Source organism: Pseudophryne corroboree, chromosome 3 (genome assembly GCF_028390025.1).
Source record: "Pseudophryne corroboree isolate aPseCor3 chromosome 3, aPseCor3.hap2, whole genome shotgun sequence".
In the NCBI taxonomy this organism is placed as follows: Eukaryota; Metazoa; Chordata; class Amphibia; order Anura; family Myobatrachidae; genus Pseudophryne; species Pseudophryne corroboree.
In genome coordinates this window covers 81,292,707-81,308,364 of record NC_086446.1, presented here as the reverse complement: position 1 = coordinate 81,308,364, position 15,658 = coordinate 81,292,707, and the positions used below count along the sequence as shown (strand labels likewise).

General features: G+C 48.6%; 1 protein-coding gene across 1 annotated transcript in view; it reads right to left on the bottom strand.

The window, feature by feature from the left end:
- LOC135054814 (oocyte zinc finger protein XlCOF6-like) overlaps window positions 1-15,658 on the bottom strand; it is a 99,698-nt gene that overhangs the window by 26,558 nt on the left and 57,482 nt on the right. The window contains exons 2-3 of the mRNA XM_063958185.1: window positions 13,410-13,524; window positions 5,471-5,549 (exon numbers count right to left, since the gene is read on the bottom strand). Of these exons, the coding sequence (XP_063814255.1) occupies window positions 5,471-5,501 (31 nt within the window). The 5' untranslated portion in view covers window positions 5,502-5,549; window positions 13,410-13,524. The remainder of the gene's footprint in view (window positions 1-5,470; window positions 5,550-13,409; window positions 13,525-15,658) is intronic.

Sequence of the window (15,658 nt, the reverse complement as noted above, 5' to 3'; positions counted from 1 at the left end):
ACAAACAGAGAGTCCGATTTTCTGTGACGAGCAGTCCTCTTCACATAGATCTTCAAAGCCCTCACAGCATCCAAGGACTTTGATGCAATTGAGGAGTCAGTAGCCACTGGCACCACAATAGGTTGGTTGATATGAAAAGGCGACACAACCTTAGGAAGAACTGCCTACGCGTCCTGAGCTCCGCTCTATCTTCATGGAAGATTAAATAGGGGCTTTTACAGGACAAAGCCCCTAACTCAGACACACGTCGCGCAGAAGCCAAGGCCAACAATGTGACAGCCTTCCACTTGAGAAACTTGACCTCAGCCTCCTATAAAGGCTCAAACCAATCCGATTGCAGAAATGCAACACCACGTGCAGTCGGTGCCACAAAGAGAGGCTGGATGTGCAGAACCCCTTTCAAAAAGGTCTGAACCTCAGGGAGGGCAGCCAATTGTTTCTGGAAGAAAATGGATAAAGCTGAAATCTGGACCTTTATGGATCCCAACCGCAGGCCCATATCCACACCTGCTTGCAGGAAGAGGAGAAACCGTCCAAGTTGAAACTCCACCGCAGGAAATTTCTTGGATTCACACCAAGACACACACTTTTTCCAAATTCGATGGTAATGTTTAGACTTTACTCCCTTCCTAGCCTGTATCAGGGTAGGAATAACCTCATTCAGAATAACCTTCCGAGCTAAGATCTGGCATTCAACCTCCATGCCGTCAAATGTAGCCGTGGTAAGTCCTGATAAGCGAACGGCCCCTGTATCAGAAGATCCTCCCGAAGAGGCAGAGGCCTTGGATCTTCCAGCAGTAGATCCAGCAGATCCGCGTACCAAGCCCTCCTTGGCCAGTATGGAGCAATGAGGATTGCCAGAACCTTTGTTCTTCTTACAAGCTGTAGAACTCTTGGAATGAGAGGAAGTGGAGGGAACACATACACTGACGGGAACACCCACAGTGTTACTAGAGCATCCACCGCCACTGCTTGTGGGTCTCTCAACCTGGAACAGTATCTCTGCAGCTTCTTGTTGAGGCGGGAGGCCATCATGTCTATGTGAGGAACCCCCCACCAACCGGTTACCTCCTCAAACACCTCCGGGTGGAGGCCCCATTCTCCTGGATGGAGATTGTGTCTGCTGAGGAAGTCTGCTCTGGAATTATGTACACCTCCTGCTTGCGGAGGAGAACCATCATCTCAGCCATCACCTTGGTGAAGACCCTCGGTGCTGTGGAGAGACCGAATGGCAGTGCTTGAAACTGATAGTGATCGTCTAACATTGCAAACCTGAGATAAGCCGGATGTGGCGACCAAATGGGAATGTGGAGGTACGCATCCTTGATGTCCAGGGACACCGGGAACTCCCCCTCCGCCAGACCGGAGATCACTGCTCAGAGACTCCATTTTGAACTTGAACTCCCTTAGATAAGGGTTCAACGACTTCAAGTTAAAAATTGGCCTGACCGAACCATCCGGTTTCAGCATCACAAAAAAGTTCGAAAAGTAACCCTTGTTCAGCTGATGAGGTGGAACTGGAACAATGACTTCTGACATTACCAATTTTTTTTATGGCTTCCAGAAGGATTTCCCTGTCTGCCGGCAAGCCTGACTTGAAGAATCGGTGAGGTGGAAGCGTTTGAAACTCCAGTCTGTACCCCCGGGACACAATATCCAGCACCCAGGGATCTAGGCCGGACGACATCCAGACGTGGCTGAAATGTCGGAGTCTCGCTCCCACCCGTCCGACCTCCAGGCTGGGCGGTCCACCGTCATGCTGCAGATTTTGAGGCACCAGAAGCAGGCTTCTGGTCCTGGGAACCTGCAGGTGCAGGTTTCTTAGATTTGGCTCGACCACTTCTAAAGAAGGTGTGAGAGGGTTTGTTCTTTCTAGCCCTAGCGGGCCGAAAGGACTGTGACGTGTTGGGAGTAAAAGCTTTCTTTGTAGCCGCTGCAGCTGAAGGAAGAAAAGGAGACATACCCGCGGTAGCCGTGGCAATCCACGCATCCAGCGCCTCCCCAAAAAGAGCCTGACCTGTATAGGGTAGGTTCTCCACACGTTTTCTGGATTCCGCGTCCGCAGACCATTGGCACAGCCAGAGACACCTGCTAGCCGAGATGGACATGGCGGAGATCCCCGCAGCCATGGATCCCAGATCCTTCATGGATTCTACTAGGAACCCTGCAGAATCCTGTAGGTTACGTAAAAACAAATCAACGTCACCTTTATTCATCGTAGTCAAGTCCTCCTGCAGAGTGATTGACCACTTTGCTATTGCTTTTGAAATCCATGCACAGGCAATAGTGGGCCGCAGGATTGCCCCCGTAGCCGTGTAAATGGATTTGAGCGTAGCATCCACCTTGCGATCCGCCGGGTCTTTCAACGCGGTAGATCCCGGGACCGGTAAGACCACCTGCTTAGACAGCCTGGAGACAGACGCGTCAATTATAGGCGGGGTCTCCCATTTTTTCCTATCCTCCTCCGGGAAGGGAAAAGCAAGTAGAACCCTTTTAGGGATCTGGAAATTTTTCAAATATAGCATTTAATTCCTTAGATGCAGGGAAGGTGAGCGGGGCTTTCTTAAAGGCCTCCTCAGCTTGCTCAGGGGTTGTGTCAGCAATATTCAACACATCCTGCATGGCCTCAATCATCAACAGCACCCCCTTGGCAAGTGATGCCGTCCCCCTCGACACATCCCCATCACCGTCTGCCATGTCAGAATCGGTATCCGTGTCATCCTGCGTAATGTGGGCAAGATCACGATTGTGAGAATGTACCGCAGGGGACCCCGAGGGAACAGGACCGGGCCATATAGCCACAGAGGACTGTAATACCGGAGTTGCAGTTTCAATCCTTGCAACCCTTTTGGAAATCTGAGAAATAGTCCCACTAACAGAGGCGAACCACTACAGTTTCGGGATCTGTGCTACAACAGTGCAATCCTGATTACATGGGATGGGATCTTCCTGAGAAGCTATATCCTCTGCAGCATATGAGACAGACTCTCTAGACATGTTTACTTGCACACCCCACATACACACAGGGTAAAGGGTAGACAGAGTTTCCCCTCCAAGAATGGCAGAGAGACACAGAGATTGGAGCCAACCCACACACAGCGCTAATACAGGTATAGGGAGACCCTTAACCAGCGCTGACTGTGTCCCTTAATAGGTGACACAGCCTATATACAGCCTCCACCCCCCCCATCTACAACCCCTTGGTACCGTACAGATAGCTGGAGTTGCACTGGAGGTACTGCTCTTCACAGGCAGCGTGGATGCAGACAGGAAAATGGAGCTGAATGCTGCTGGGTCCACTCTGAGTAGAAGCTCCGCCCCCGTAATGGCGCTGGCTGAGATCCAGGGACCCCGACAGGCTGTGTGGTCAGTATAGGGTGTAGGCGCCGGCTCAGGGTGCCCCTCACAGCGCCGAACTATGTACCGCTGAGCCCCAGAGCGCAGTTAGTACTGCGCTCCCTACCCTGTTGCCGCCATCTTCACATCAGCTCCCCGCTTAACAGGGGCCAATGACTCACTCGCCACTCCTCAGCTCTGTAAGGGGGTGGCAGCACGCTGCTGGGGTGAGCGTTCCCCTGCGGTGGGGAGCGATCTATCCCCTCTGGAGCTCAGTGTCCAGTCAGAGGAGATAGTGGCTTAGACCACGCAGGGCGGACACTACTCCTCCCCCCCCCCCCCCCCCCCCCCTCTGTCCCTTGATGCAGGGAGGCTGTTGCCAGCAGCTTCCCTGTAAAAGGCAAACTCTAAAAAAACTTTTACTAAAGAAGCTCAGTAGAGCTCCCCTAGCTGTGACCGGCTCCTCCGGGCACATTTTCTAAACTGAGTCTGGTAGGAGGGGCATAGAGGGAGGAGCCAGCCCACACTATTAAACTCTTGAAGTGCCAATGGCTCCTGGTGGACCTATCTGTACCCCATGGTACTAATATGGACCCCAGCATCCTCTAGGACGTAAGAGTAAGGAAGACCACCAAGCTACTTGCTTAGGCCAAGGAAGACTGCCACCTCTGTACTGAGGCAAAGGAAGACCACCATCCACTGGATCCAAGGATGACCGCAACACCTCTCTACTGGGGCCGAGGATGACTGCCACCCCTCAGTACTGGGGCAGAGGACGACTACCACCCCTCTGTACTGGGGCCGTGGACAACCATTACCCTCTGTATTGGAGCCAAGGATGACCGCCACACCTCTGTACTGGGGCCGAGGACGACTGCCACCCCTCCGTACTGGTGCCGAGGACGACCGCCAACCCTATGTACTTGGGTCACGGAGAACCGCTACCCTCTGCACTTGAGCTGAGGAATACCACCACCTGCTGTACTATGGATTAGGAAGACCGCCAGACTCATTGCTTAGGCCAAGGAAGACCGCCACCGCCTGTACTGGGGCTAAGGAAGGACTGTACGAGAGCCAAGCCACACTTCTCTACTGGAGTCGAGGACGACTGCCAACCCTCTGTACTGGGACAGAGGACGACCACCTCCACTATGTACTTGGGCCAAAGAAAACCGCTACCCTCTGTACTTGGGCCAAGGAAAACTGCCACCCTCTATACCTGAGCTGTGGAATACCACCACCCCTTGTACTAGGGCTTAGAAAGGACGCCATCCACTGTATGTCAGAGAAAGAGAATATATAGTCAAATTCTGCTACTATTTATTGTTACTGGAGAAACAGGGAATTTTTGTATGTAGAAAAAGAAAAAAATAACAGGAACACTAAAAAACTGGAAACCCTAATTTATAACAAAGTATATTACATTCAGTGACATCATTCATGGCATTATAATAGAATGCCATCTTTCCAACATTCAGTTCATCACATTTCTGCACTGCAAGAACTGTGCGTTCAATCATAAGTGCTGTTATTGGTAAGTGAAACAACAGCTAAGGGCGTTAAGATCTCCTGTCCTCAATTCCAACACTCACTACTGGTTCCAACTGGCCTCTGGAAGGAACCCTAACTCAAAAACTGTTTATCTGTAGCTTCATGGATTGGGTTTCCATGGCCAAGAATCAATACACAAGCCTCAGATCACCACGCGCAATGCCAAATATCGGTTGGAGTGGTGTAAAGGCACACCGCCATTGGACTCAGGAGCAGAGGAAATGCATTCTTCAGAATGAGGTATTACACTTTACCATCTGGCAGTCTGACACACAAATCTGGTGTGGTGGAAGTACACATCTGGCCTGGAGAACGCTTCCCACCAAAATGTGCACATTTCCAGCTGTAAAGTTCAGTGAAGGATGACTAATGCTTTGCGTCTGTCTTGGTTTGGCCAGGGTTCCACAGTTCCAGTGAAGGAAAATCTTAATGCTACAGCATACAAAGTTTGGGGGTCCAGATACTTCTGGCCATGCAGTATATAATACAAAAACTCACTCTGTTACACATGTAACAATGTATTTATACACATAATGGTATCTTCCACATACACTGATAGGACTGAGACTTAATTTCCTCTTACCCTGTGATGTGAGGGGCCGCCGCTTCTTCATCACCACACTTTTTTAAAGACCCTTCTGTGCTTCTAGATACTCTCCCTCCTGCATGGAGAGATAGACAGTGACAACCTGACATATACAATGATACCGTCATCACCCAGACACCTCCCCTGGTGGCAGCAGTATGAAGTTCTGGGCCATGCTGACACCACGCTCCTGCTAACCCGGTTTGCTATTCCAATCTCTCTTACCTGTACCCGCTTAATCCTATCTTACCTGATACCAGTGTATTGAACTCTGCCTATTACCTGGACTTGTATCTAACTCTCTGCTCAAGGAATCATTGCATTCAGTTGAGCAACTTTATTACTTTAATAGGATTATTCATTAGTGAATAAAAGTTCCCCACACTCAACCCCACATCAGTAATACACTGCAAAGCCCCCGAGGATAGGGTGTACTAACAAGTATAACAGACACCAGTAGAAACATTATACTGTGTATAAGTAGAGGGAACTCCGTGTCCTCCAGATGGATTCCAAGATCTAATGGTTATGAAAATTCCTGCTTTCTCCTTCATTCATCCAGGGGACACTGATACCATGGAGATGTTCCAAAGCTACCACAGACTTAACTGAACTCAACTTTAGATGCATTAACATCCTTGTAAGCAAAGACTTGAAATCAATAGGTGTTATGCAAATGTGTGGACAGTGGACCAAGTGGCTTCCCAACAACTGATTGACGGAAATTCCATACCCATGAAGTGGCAAACAATATAATGGAACCATCAGGAATAGGCCCAACTAGACCTGGTGAATTGTTTATCCAATCCACCTGGCAATAGTATATTTAGACACGGGGCAAATCTTCTGTGCTTCATACGAGATAAAAGGGCCTAATTCTGAGTCAGACGTAAAAGCATACGCAGCAGCGTCTATTGGTGGTCACCCGTCTGCGAGTTTATGCAAATGGCCAACATGCTCCTTCTCTTGTGTACATCCAGGCAGTAAAATGTGCATGGACTGGGACGCCCATTTATAGAGCCTATGCACACTGTAATACAGCTTGGTGCGTTCTTATATGCCACCATCAAAAATAAGATTTTACTCACCGGTAAATCTATTTCTCGTAGTCCGTAGTGGATGCTGGGGACTCCGTAAGGACCATGGGGATTAGCGGCTCCGCAGGAGACTGGGCACAACTAAAGAAAGCTTTAGGACTACCTGGTGTGCACTGGCTCCTCCCACTAAGACCCTCCTCCAGACCTCAGTTAGGATACTGTGCCCGGAAGAGCTGACACAATAAGGAAGGATTTTGAATCCCGGGTAAGACTCATACCAGCCACACCAATCACACCGTATAACTCGTGATACTATACCCAGTTAACAGTATGATAACAACTGAGCCTCTCAACAGATGGCTCAACAATAACCCTTTAGTTAGGCAATAACTATATACAAGTATTGCAGACAATCCGCACTTGGGATGGGCGCCCAGCATCCACTACGGACTACGAGAAATAGATTTACCGGTGAGTAAAATCTTATTTTCGCTAACGTCCTAAGTGGATGCTGGGACTCCGTAAGGACCATGGGGATTATACCAAAGCTCCCAAACGGGCGGGAGAGTGCGGATGACTCTGCAGCACCGAATGAGCGAACTCTAGGTCCTCCTCAGCCAGGGTATCAAACTTGTAGAATTTTGCAAATGTGTTTGACCCCGACCAAGTAGCTAGCTGCTCGACAAAGTTGTAAAGCAGAGACCCCTCGGGTAGCCGACCAAAAAGAGCCCACCTTCCTCGTGGAATGGGCCTTCACTGATTTAGGGTGCGGCAGTCCAGCCGCAGAATGTGCAAGTTGAATCGTGCTACAGATCCAGCGAGCAATAGTCTGCTTAGAAGCAGGAGCACCCAGCTTGATGGGTGCATACAGGATAAATAGCGAGTCAGTTTTCCTGACTCCAGCCGTCCTGGAAACATATACTTTTCAGGGCCCTGACTACGTCCAGAAACTTGGAATCCTCCAAGTCCCAAGTAGCCGCAGGCACCACAATAGGTTGGTTCACATGAAAAACTGCTACCACCTTAGGAAGGAATTGGGAACGAGTCCTCAATTCCGCCTTATCCATATAAAATACAGATAAGGGCTTTTGCATGACAAAGCCGCCAATTCTGATACACGCCTGGCCGACGCCAAGGCCCACAGCATGACCACTTTCCACGTGAGGTACTGTAGCTCCACGGATTTAAGTGGCTCAACTCAATGCGACTTCAGGAAATCCAACACTACGTTGAGATCCCACGGTGCCACTGGAGGCACAAACGGGGGCTGACTATGCAGCACTCCCTTAACAAAAGTCTGAACTTCAGGCAGTGAAGCCAGTTCTATTTTTGGAAGAAAATCGATAGAGCCGAAATCTGGACCTTAATGGAACCCAATTTTAGGCCCATAGTCACCACTGACTTGTAGGAAGTGCAGAAATCGACCTAGCTGAAATTCCTCCGTTGGGGCCTTCCTGGCCTCACAGCACGCAACATATTTCCGCCATATGTGGTGATAATGGTTTGCGTTCACTTCTTTCCTAGCTTTAAATAGCGTAGGGATAACTTCCTCCGGAATGCCCTTTTCCTTCAGAATCCGGCGTTCAACCGCCATGCCGTCAAACGCAGCCACGGTACGTCTTGGAACAGACAGGCCCCCTGCTGCAGCAGGTCCTGTCTGAGCGGCAGAGGCCATGGGTCCTCTGAGATCATTTCTTGGAGTTCTGGGTACCAAGCTCTTCTTGGCCACCTGGAACAATGAGTATAGTTCTTACTCCTCTCCTTCTTATTATTCTCATTACCCTGGGTATGAGAGGCAGAGAAGGGAACACATACACCGACTGGTACACCCACGGTGTTACCAGAGCGTCCACAGCTATCGCCTGAGGGTCCCTTGACCTGGCGCAATATCTTTGTAGCTTTTTGTTGAGACGGGACGCCATCCTGTCCACCTGTGGCCTTTCCCAACGGTGTACAATCATTTGGAAGACTTCTGGATGAAGTTCCCACTCTCCCGGGTGGAGGTCGTGTCTGCTGAGAAAGTCTGCTTCTCAGTTGTCCACTCCGGGAATGAACACTGCTGACAGTGCTAACACATGATTTTCCGCCCATCGGAGAATCCTTGTGGCTTCTGCCATCGCCATCCTGCTTCTTGTGCCGCCCTGTCGGTTTACATGAGCGACCGCCGTGATGTTGTCTGACTGGATCAGCACCGGACGGTGTTGAAGCAGGGGTCTAGCCTGACTTAGGGCATTGTAAATGGCCCATAGTTCCAGAACATTTATGTGTAGGGAAGTCTCCTGACTTTTCCATATGCCTTGGAAGTTTCTTCCCTGTGTGACTGCCCCCCAGCCTTGAAGGCTGGCATCCGTGGTCACCAGGACCCAGTCCTGTATGCCGAATCTGCGGCCCCCTAGAAGATGAGCACTCTGCAGTCACCACCACAGCGACACCCTGGCCCTTGGAGACAGGGTTATCCGCCGATGCATCTGAGGATGCGACCCGGACCACTTGTCCAACAGATCCCACTGGAAGATCCTTGCATGGGACCTGGCGAATGGAAATTCTTCGTAAGAAGCTACCATCTTTCCCAAGGCTCGCGTGCATTGATGCACCGACACCTGTATTTGTATTAGGAGGTCTCCGTCTAGAGACGCCAACTCCTTGGACTTCTCCTCCGGGAGAAACCCTTTTTATCCTGTTCTGTGTCCAGAACCATACCCAGGAACAGTAGACGCGTCGTAGGAACCAGCTGCGACTTTGGAATATTCAGAATCCAGCCGTGCTGTTGTAGCACTTCCCGAGATAGTGCTATTCCGACGAACAACTGCTCCCTGGACCTCGCCTTTATAAGGAGATCGTCCAAGTACGGGATAAGTACTTCGGCCATTACCTTGGTAAATACCCTCGGTGCCGGGGACAGACCAACGGCAACGTCTGGAATTGGTAATGACAATCCTGTACCACAATTTTGAGGTACACCTGGTGAAGAGGGTAAATAGGGACATGCAGGTAAGCATCCTTGATGTCCAGTGATACCCTGAAATTTTCCAGGCTTGCAATAATCGCCCTGAGCGATTCCATTTTGAACTTGAACCTTCGTATATAAGTGTTCAAGGATTTCAATTTTATAATGGGTCTCACCGAACCGTCTGGTTTCGGTACCACAACATTTTGGAATAGTAACCCCGGCCTTGTTGGAGGAGGGGTACCTTGATTTCACCTGCTGGAAGTACAGCTTGTGAATTGCCGCCAGTACTACCTTTCTCCGAGGGCAGCAGGCAAGGCTGATGTGAGGCAACGGCGAGGGGGAGTCGCCTCGAACTCCAGCCTGTATCCCTGTGATACTACTTGCAGAACCTAGGGATCCACCTGTGGGCAAGCCCACTGGTCCCTGCAGTTCCCGAGACGCGCCCCCACCGCACCTGTCTCCACCTGTGGAGCCCCCGCGTCATGCGGTGGACTCAGAGGAAGCGAGGGAAGATATTTGGTCCTGGGAACTGGCTGACTGGTGCAGCTTTTTCCTTCTTCCCTTGTCTCTGTGCAGAAAGGAAGCGCCTTTGACCCGCTTGCTTTTCTGAAGCCGAAAGGACTGTACCTGAAAATACGGTGCTTTCTTAGGCTTTTGTGAGGAAACCTGAGGTAAAAATGTTTCTTCCCAGCTGTTGCTGTGGATACGAGGTCCCAGAGACCATCCCCAAACAATTCCTCACCCTTATAAGGCAGAATCTCCATGTGCCTTTTAAAGGCAGCATCACCTGTCCACTGCCGGGTTTCTAATACCCTCCTGGCAGAATGGACATTGCATTAATTCTGGATGCCAGCCGGCAAATATCCCTCTGTGCATCCTTTATATATAAGACAACGTCTTAAATATGCTCAATGTTAGCAAAATATTATCCCTGTCTTAGCGTATTAATATTATCTGACAGGGTATCAGACCACGCTGCAGCAGCACTATTTATGCTGAGGCAATTGCAGGTTTCAGTATATAACCTGAGTGTGTAAATACAGACTTCAGGATCGCCTCCTGCTTTTTATCAGCAGGTTCCTTCAAGGTGGCCGTATCCTAAGACGACAGTGCCACCTTTTGACAATGTGTGAGCGCCTTATCCACCCTAAGGGATATCTCCCAACGTGACCTATCCTCTGGCGGGAAAGGGTACGCCATCAGTAACTTTTTAGAAATTACCAGTTTCTTATCGGGGGAAACCACGCTTCTTTCAACACTTCATTCATTCATCTGATGGGGGAACAAAACACTGGCTGCTTTTTCTCCCCAAAAATAAAACCCCTTTTATGTGGTACTTGGGTTCATGTCAGAAAATGCGTAACACATTTTTCATTGCCGAGATCATGTAACGGATGTTTTTTGAGCCCCTGATGGCCTTTGAGACGCCTGGGCAGGCGCGGGCTGAGAAGCCGGCTGTCCCACAGCTGTTACGTCATCCAGCCTTTTATGTAAGGAGTTGACACTGTCGGTTAATACCTTCCACCTATCCATCCACTCTGGTGTCGGCCCCACAGGGGGCGACATCCCATTTATCGGCCTCTGCTCCGCCTCCACGTAACCTTCCTCATCCAACATGTCGACACAGCCGTACCGACACACCACACACACAGGGAATGCTCTGACTGAGGACAGGACCCCACAAAGTCCTTTGGGGAGACCGAGAGAGAGTATGCCAGCACACACCAGAGCGCTATATAATGCAGGGATTAACACTATAACTGAGTGATTTTTCCCCAAATAGCTGCTTGTATACATATATTGCGCCTAAATTTAGTGCCCCCCCTCTTAACCCTTTGAGCCTGAAAACTACAGGGGAGAGCCTGGGGAGCTGTCTTCCAGCTGCACTGTGAAGAGAAAATGGCGCCAGTGTGCTGAGGGAGAAGCCCCGCCCCTTTTTCGGCGGACTTTCTCCCGCTTTTTCTGGAATACTGGCAGGGGTAATTTTACATCTATATAGCCTCTAGGACTATATATGATGTAGATTTGCCAGCCAAGGTGTCATATATTGCCCTCAGGGCGCCCCCCCCCCCCAGCGCCCTGCACCCATCAGTGACCGGAGTGTGAGGTGTACATGAGGAGCAATGGCGCACAGCTGCAGTGCTGTGCGTTACCTTGGTGAAGACCGAAGTCTTCTGCCGCCGATTTTCCGGACTCTTCATGCTTCTGGCTCTGTAAGGGGGACGGCGGCGCGGCTCCGGGAACGAACACCAAGGTCGGGTCCTGCGGTCGATCCCTCTGGAGCTAATGGTGTCCAGTAGCCTAAGAAGCCCAAACTACCACCTGTTAGGTAGGTTCGCTTCTTCTCCCCTTAGTCCCTCGCTGCAGTGAGTCTGTTGCCAGCAGATCTCACTGTAAAATAAAAAACCTAAATATACTTTCTTTCTAGGTACTCAGGAGAGCCCCTAGTGTGCATCCAGCTCAGCCGGGCACAAGAATCTAACTGAGGTCTGGAGGAGGGTCTTAGTGGGAGTAGCCAGTGCACACCAGGTAGTCCTAAAGCTTTCTTTAGTTGTGCCCAGTCTCCTGCGGAGCCGCTAATCCCCATGGTCCTTACGGAGTCCCCAGCATCCACTTAGGACGTTAGAGAAATGTGCACCAGCCCTAAGGTAGGTGCACTTTCTCTGTCTGACCATGGCCTCCTATGCCTGCGTTCCTCTGTGAACACAGCCACTTGTATTGACCCACCTGCAACACACCCGTAATATGCCCACTGATTGGCCCATTTTTGCGTGCACTACTAGCCACCACCATTCACTTTTCCGACACCGTTCTGGTACCGCCTGTCCTGTTTGCAGCAGCCCTTTGTGCGTTCACACCGTGAAATCAATGCATTGTAGGGGTTTTAACATTTTCGCACATGCGCAGATGGAAAGAATCGTTCAACTACGAGAACATCAGTATTGCGAGCGACTTAGAATCAGGCCCAAAATGTCTGTTTTATGTTTGGGTCACCATTCACACCAAGTAAATTTTCCCAGCTCTAATCACGTTCAGAAGTGCAAGATGATTCTGTGTTACTGAAGACCCCAAGCTTTGCCCTTTTCCCTGAATGGGCTATTCAAACCACTAAAGGATTTCCATCTAAACAGTTTTATGCCATCGGTGGCGAACCCTACGAGGGCTATCCCTACTTATCTCTCAAACACTTTAATAGCCATGCCATTAAACCCAGCCAAAGAAGATCCGGTTTAAGAAATGGAACCTGAGAAAGCAGATCTTCCCTCAGAGAAAGTGTCCACTTTGAACCTTCTCTCATATTTAAGGTGTCAGAGTACCAGGCTCTTTTTGAACAATATGGGCCAAGGATAACTGGAACACATTCTTCAGAAACAGAGGCGACATCAGAAGGGAAGGAAAGAGATGGTCTAGATAAAAAAAAAACATGGAATGGACGTGGCATCCACTATGGATGCCAACAGAAACTACTCACCTTGTAGTTGTGCCTGGAGGCCATCAGATATCTATCTTTTGTAACACTTAATGTTCCATGAGACCAAATACATTCAGATGAACAGACCATTGAGTGGTGAGTTAAAAAATCTGCCTCCCAATTTTTTACTTCTGGAATGAATAGTGAATGGATTTGCAGAGACAAATTGCTGTGCCCAAGCTAGGATCCAGAGAAACTCTTTGCTAGGACACTCCTTGTGCTGCCATGATGATAGATAGATAGATAGATAGATAGATAGATAGATAGATAGATAGATAGATAGATAGATAGATAGATAGATAGATAGATATCTGCTCTGTCTTTATCTGACTGATCAGTGAGTCCCTATTGCATAAACAACCATTCACTAAACACGCCCCACCTATAATATATACAATATATAACACATTCTCCTGCATTAATGCAAGGCCCAGAACAACTACATTCCTGTAGCATACACATATACTCAGAACTTACTGTGGTGTAAAAAGAGGTGGTATCTGGTCCCGGGCCTTAGAGAATAGAGAAGGCCACCGAATTTGGACTTCTTCAGAACATTGGGTTTGTGGCTCTATTACAGGAGGAAACCAACCTAAGGACACATGGAAGGAGTGGATTTAGATTAGAAAGCTATCTGCACCTGGTAAGAATAAATATAAAATTGAGGAAAGGAAGTAGAGGAAGGAAGGGACTGTAAAGTAGAGGTGAATCTGCTGGGAACCAATATGTTACAACTATTCCAGATTTTATTTTTTAACTATAAGTAGTGTGTAGATCCAATTAGTAATATAAAAAATTACTATTTTGGAATATTAGAAAACGTATCCATTTTCTTTATCTTCTCTGGTTGCTGTTTTAGGGAGTAACAAAAAGTTTGGTAACTGCTCTTATCCAATTAGTAATGTCATATAGGTGCATGGAAGGGAGGGGTTATTCTGAACAAGAAGCACTAGTATCCCCCAGCACACTGGATGACATCAGCAACAGGATTTGATAACTACATGGTGGTAGAAATTTCAGAGATCTTAGTTGCATACATTTGCAAAGGTATAGTACACCCCCAGGCCACCTCCAAGGCGTCTCTGAATTCTGGGGGTTCCTAACATTAAGTATAAAGGTCCGTACACACAGAGCGATTTTGACTATGAGCGATTTTGACTGAGCGATTTACCTTGAACTGGCAGTAGGGGATTTTGACTAAGTGTGCAAGCGATGTTGGCTAGGGGCGATTTTGACTAACTCATTTAAATAGGGGGATGTTTTAACTTTTCCAGCGACATAGTCGAAATTGACTTGCCGGAACAGTCTTTTTTTCATAGCGATAGCGACCCGGTGCGGACGCACCCCACTATCGCTCGCTGTGTACACACAGAGCGATACGCACTAACTTTCTTAGCGATTTTGACTATATAGTCATCATTGCTGAGCCATATCGCTCGATGTGTACACACCTTAAGTTCGGGACGCAACACCCCACAAACCGGCAAGGGCCAGACACCCCAGGGCAGCACACCAGTGTGAAGTTAAAGTGTAAGTGAATATTAGTGAATGTTTTAGGGAGTAGGATGATGCTAGCATTAATGTTGAATGATTAATCCCCAAATTCCCATGCTGGTGTCTACATTCTCATAAAAGTTTTTTCTATTCTTCCAAGCAACTATTATAACCTTATATTCTTCTCTTCTTCTACACTATGCTGACAAAAGTGATTGGATGCCGACAGCAAATTGATCAACGAGTTTCAATTGACGTCAGTACTTTGTAGGTCCACCACATGCACTGATTACTGCAGACATCCTTCTTGGCAAGCTGACTACAAGTTCCTGGACAGCAGCAGGAGGTATGTTTTGCCATTCTGCCTTAAGTACAGTGACCAACTGTGACACTGAAGAAGGTCAAGTCGGCTTAGAACACACCCGTTGCTCCAAATCGTCCCAGAGGTTCTCAATAGGGTTAAGATCTAGATTCTGAGCTGGCCAGTCCATTCAGGTTACCGAATTTTCTGTATACCAGTCCAGCATTGCCCTGGAAACATGACAGGTGGCAATGTTGTTCTTATAAAAACATTTGTAATTTCCGTAGAACAGCCACAATGTAGGGAGCACAGAGTTATCGAGAACATCTCTATACTTCTCAGCGTTAATGTGATCATGCATTACAACTAGTCGACCCCATGCCAAACCAGCTGAAACAGCCCCACAGCATAAAGCCACCACCTCTATGCATTACTGTAGGTACTGTACACTCTGGCATCAGACGTTATCCTGGCAATCGCCAAACCCAAACACGTCCATCTGATCTGAAAAGTCTAAACCGTAATTCGTCACTCCGTTCCACTGTCCAGTTTTTGCGCTGTTTACACTATTGTAAGCGCTGGGCTGCATTCTTCTTTGTGATTAGAGGTTTACGAACATGAGCCACCCAACTAAGTGTTCTTGTTGAAATTGGCACATCAGTGGCTATTTGGAACTCATGTGCAATGGTATGCATGGGATAACCCCTGAACTTTCGCTGCTCCTTGGGGTGCAATTTTGGGGGTCTTCCAGGGCGAGGTGCATTCCTGCAATAAACGTTCTTCTTCCACACATTAATGTCACAAGACACAGTGGCTTTAGGAACCTACCAAACATCAGCAATGCTTCTCACATTTGTTAAAGTCGTGCACTCAGTCGCAAAGTATGTAGTCCAATCCGATCGAGTGGTACCAAAGCACAAAGAGCTATTTA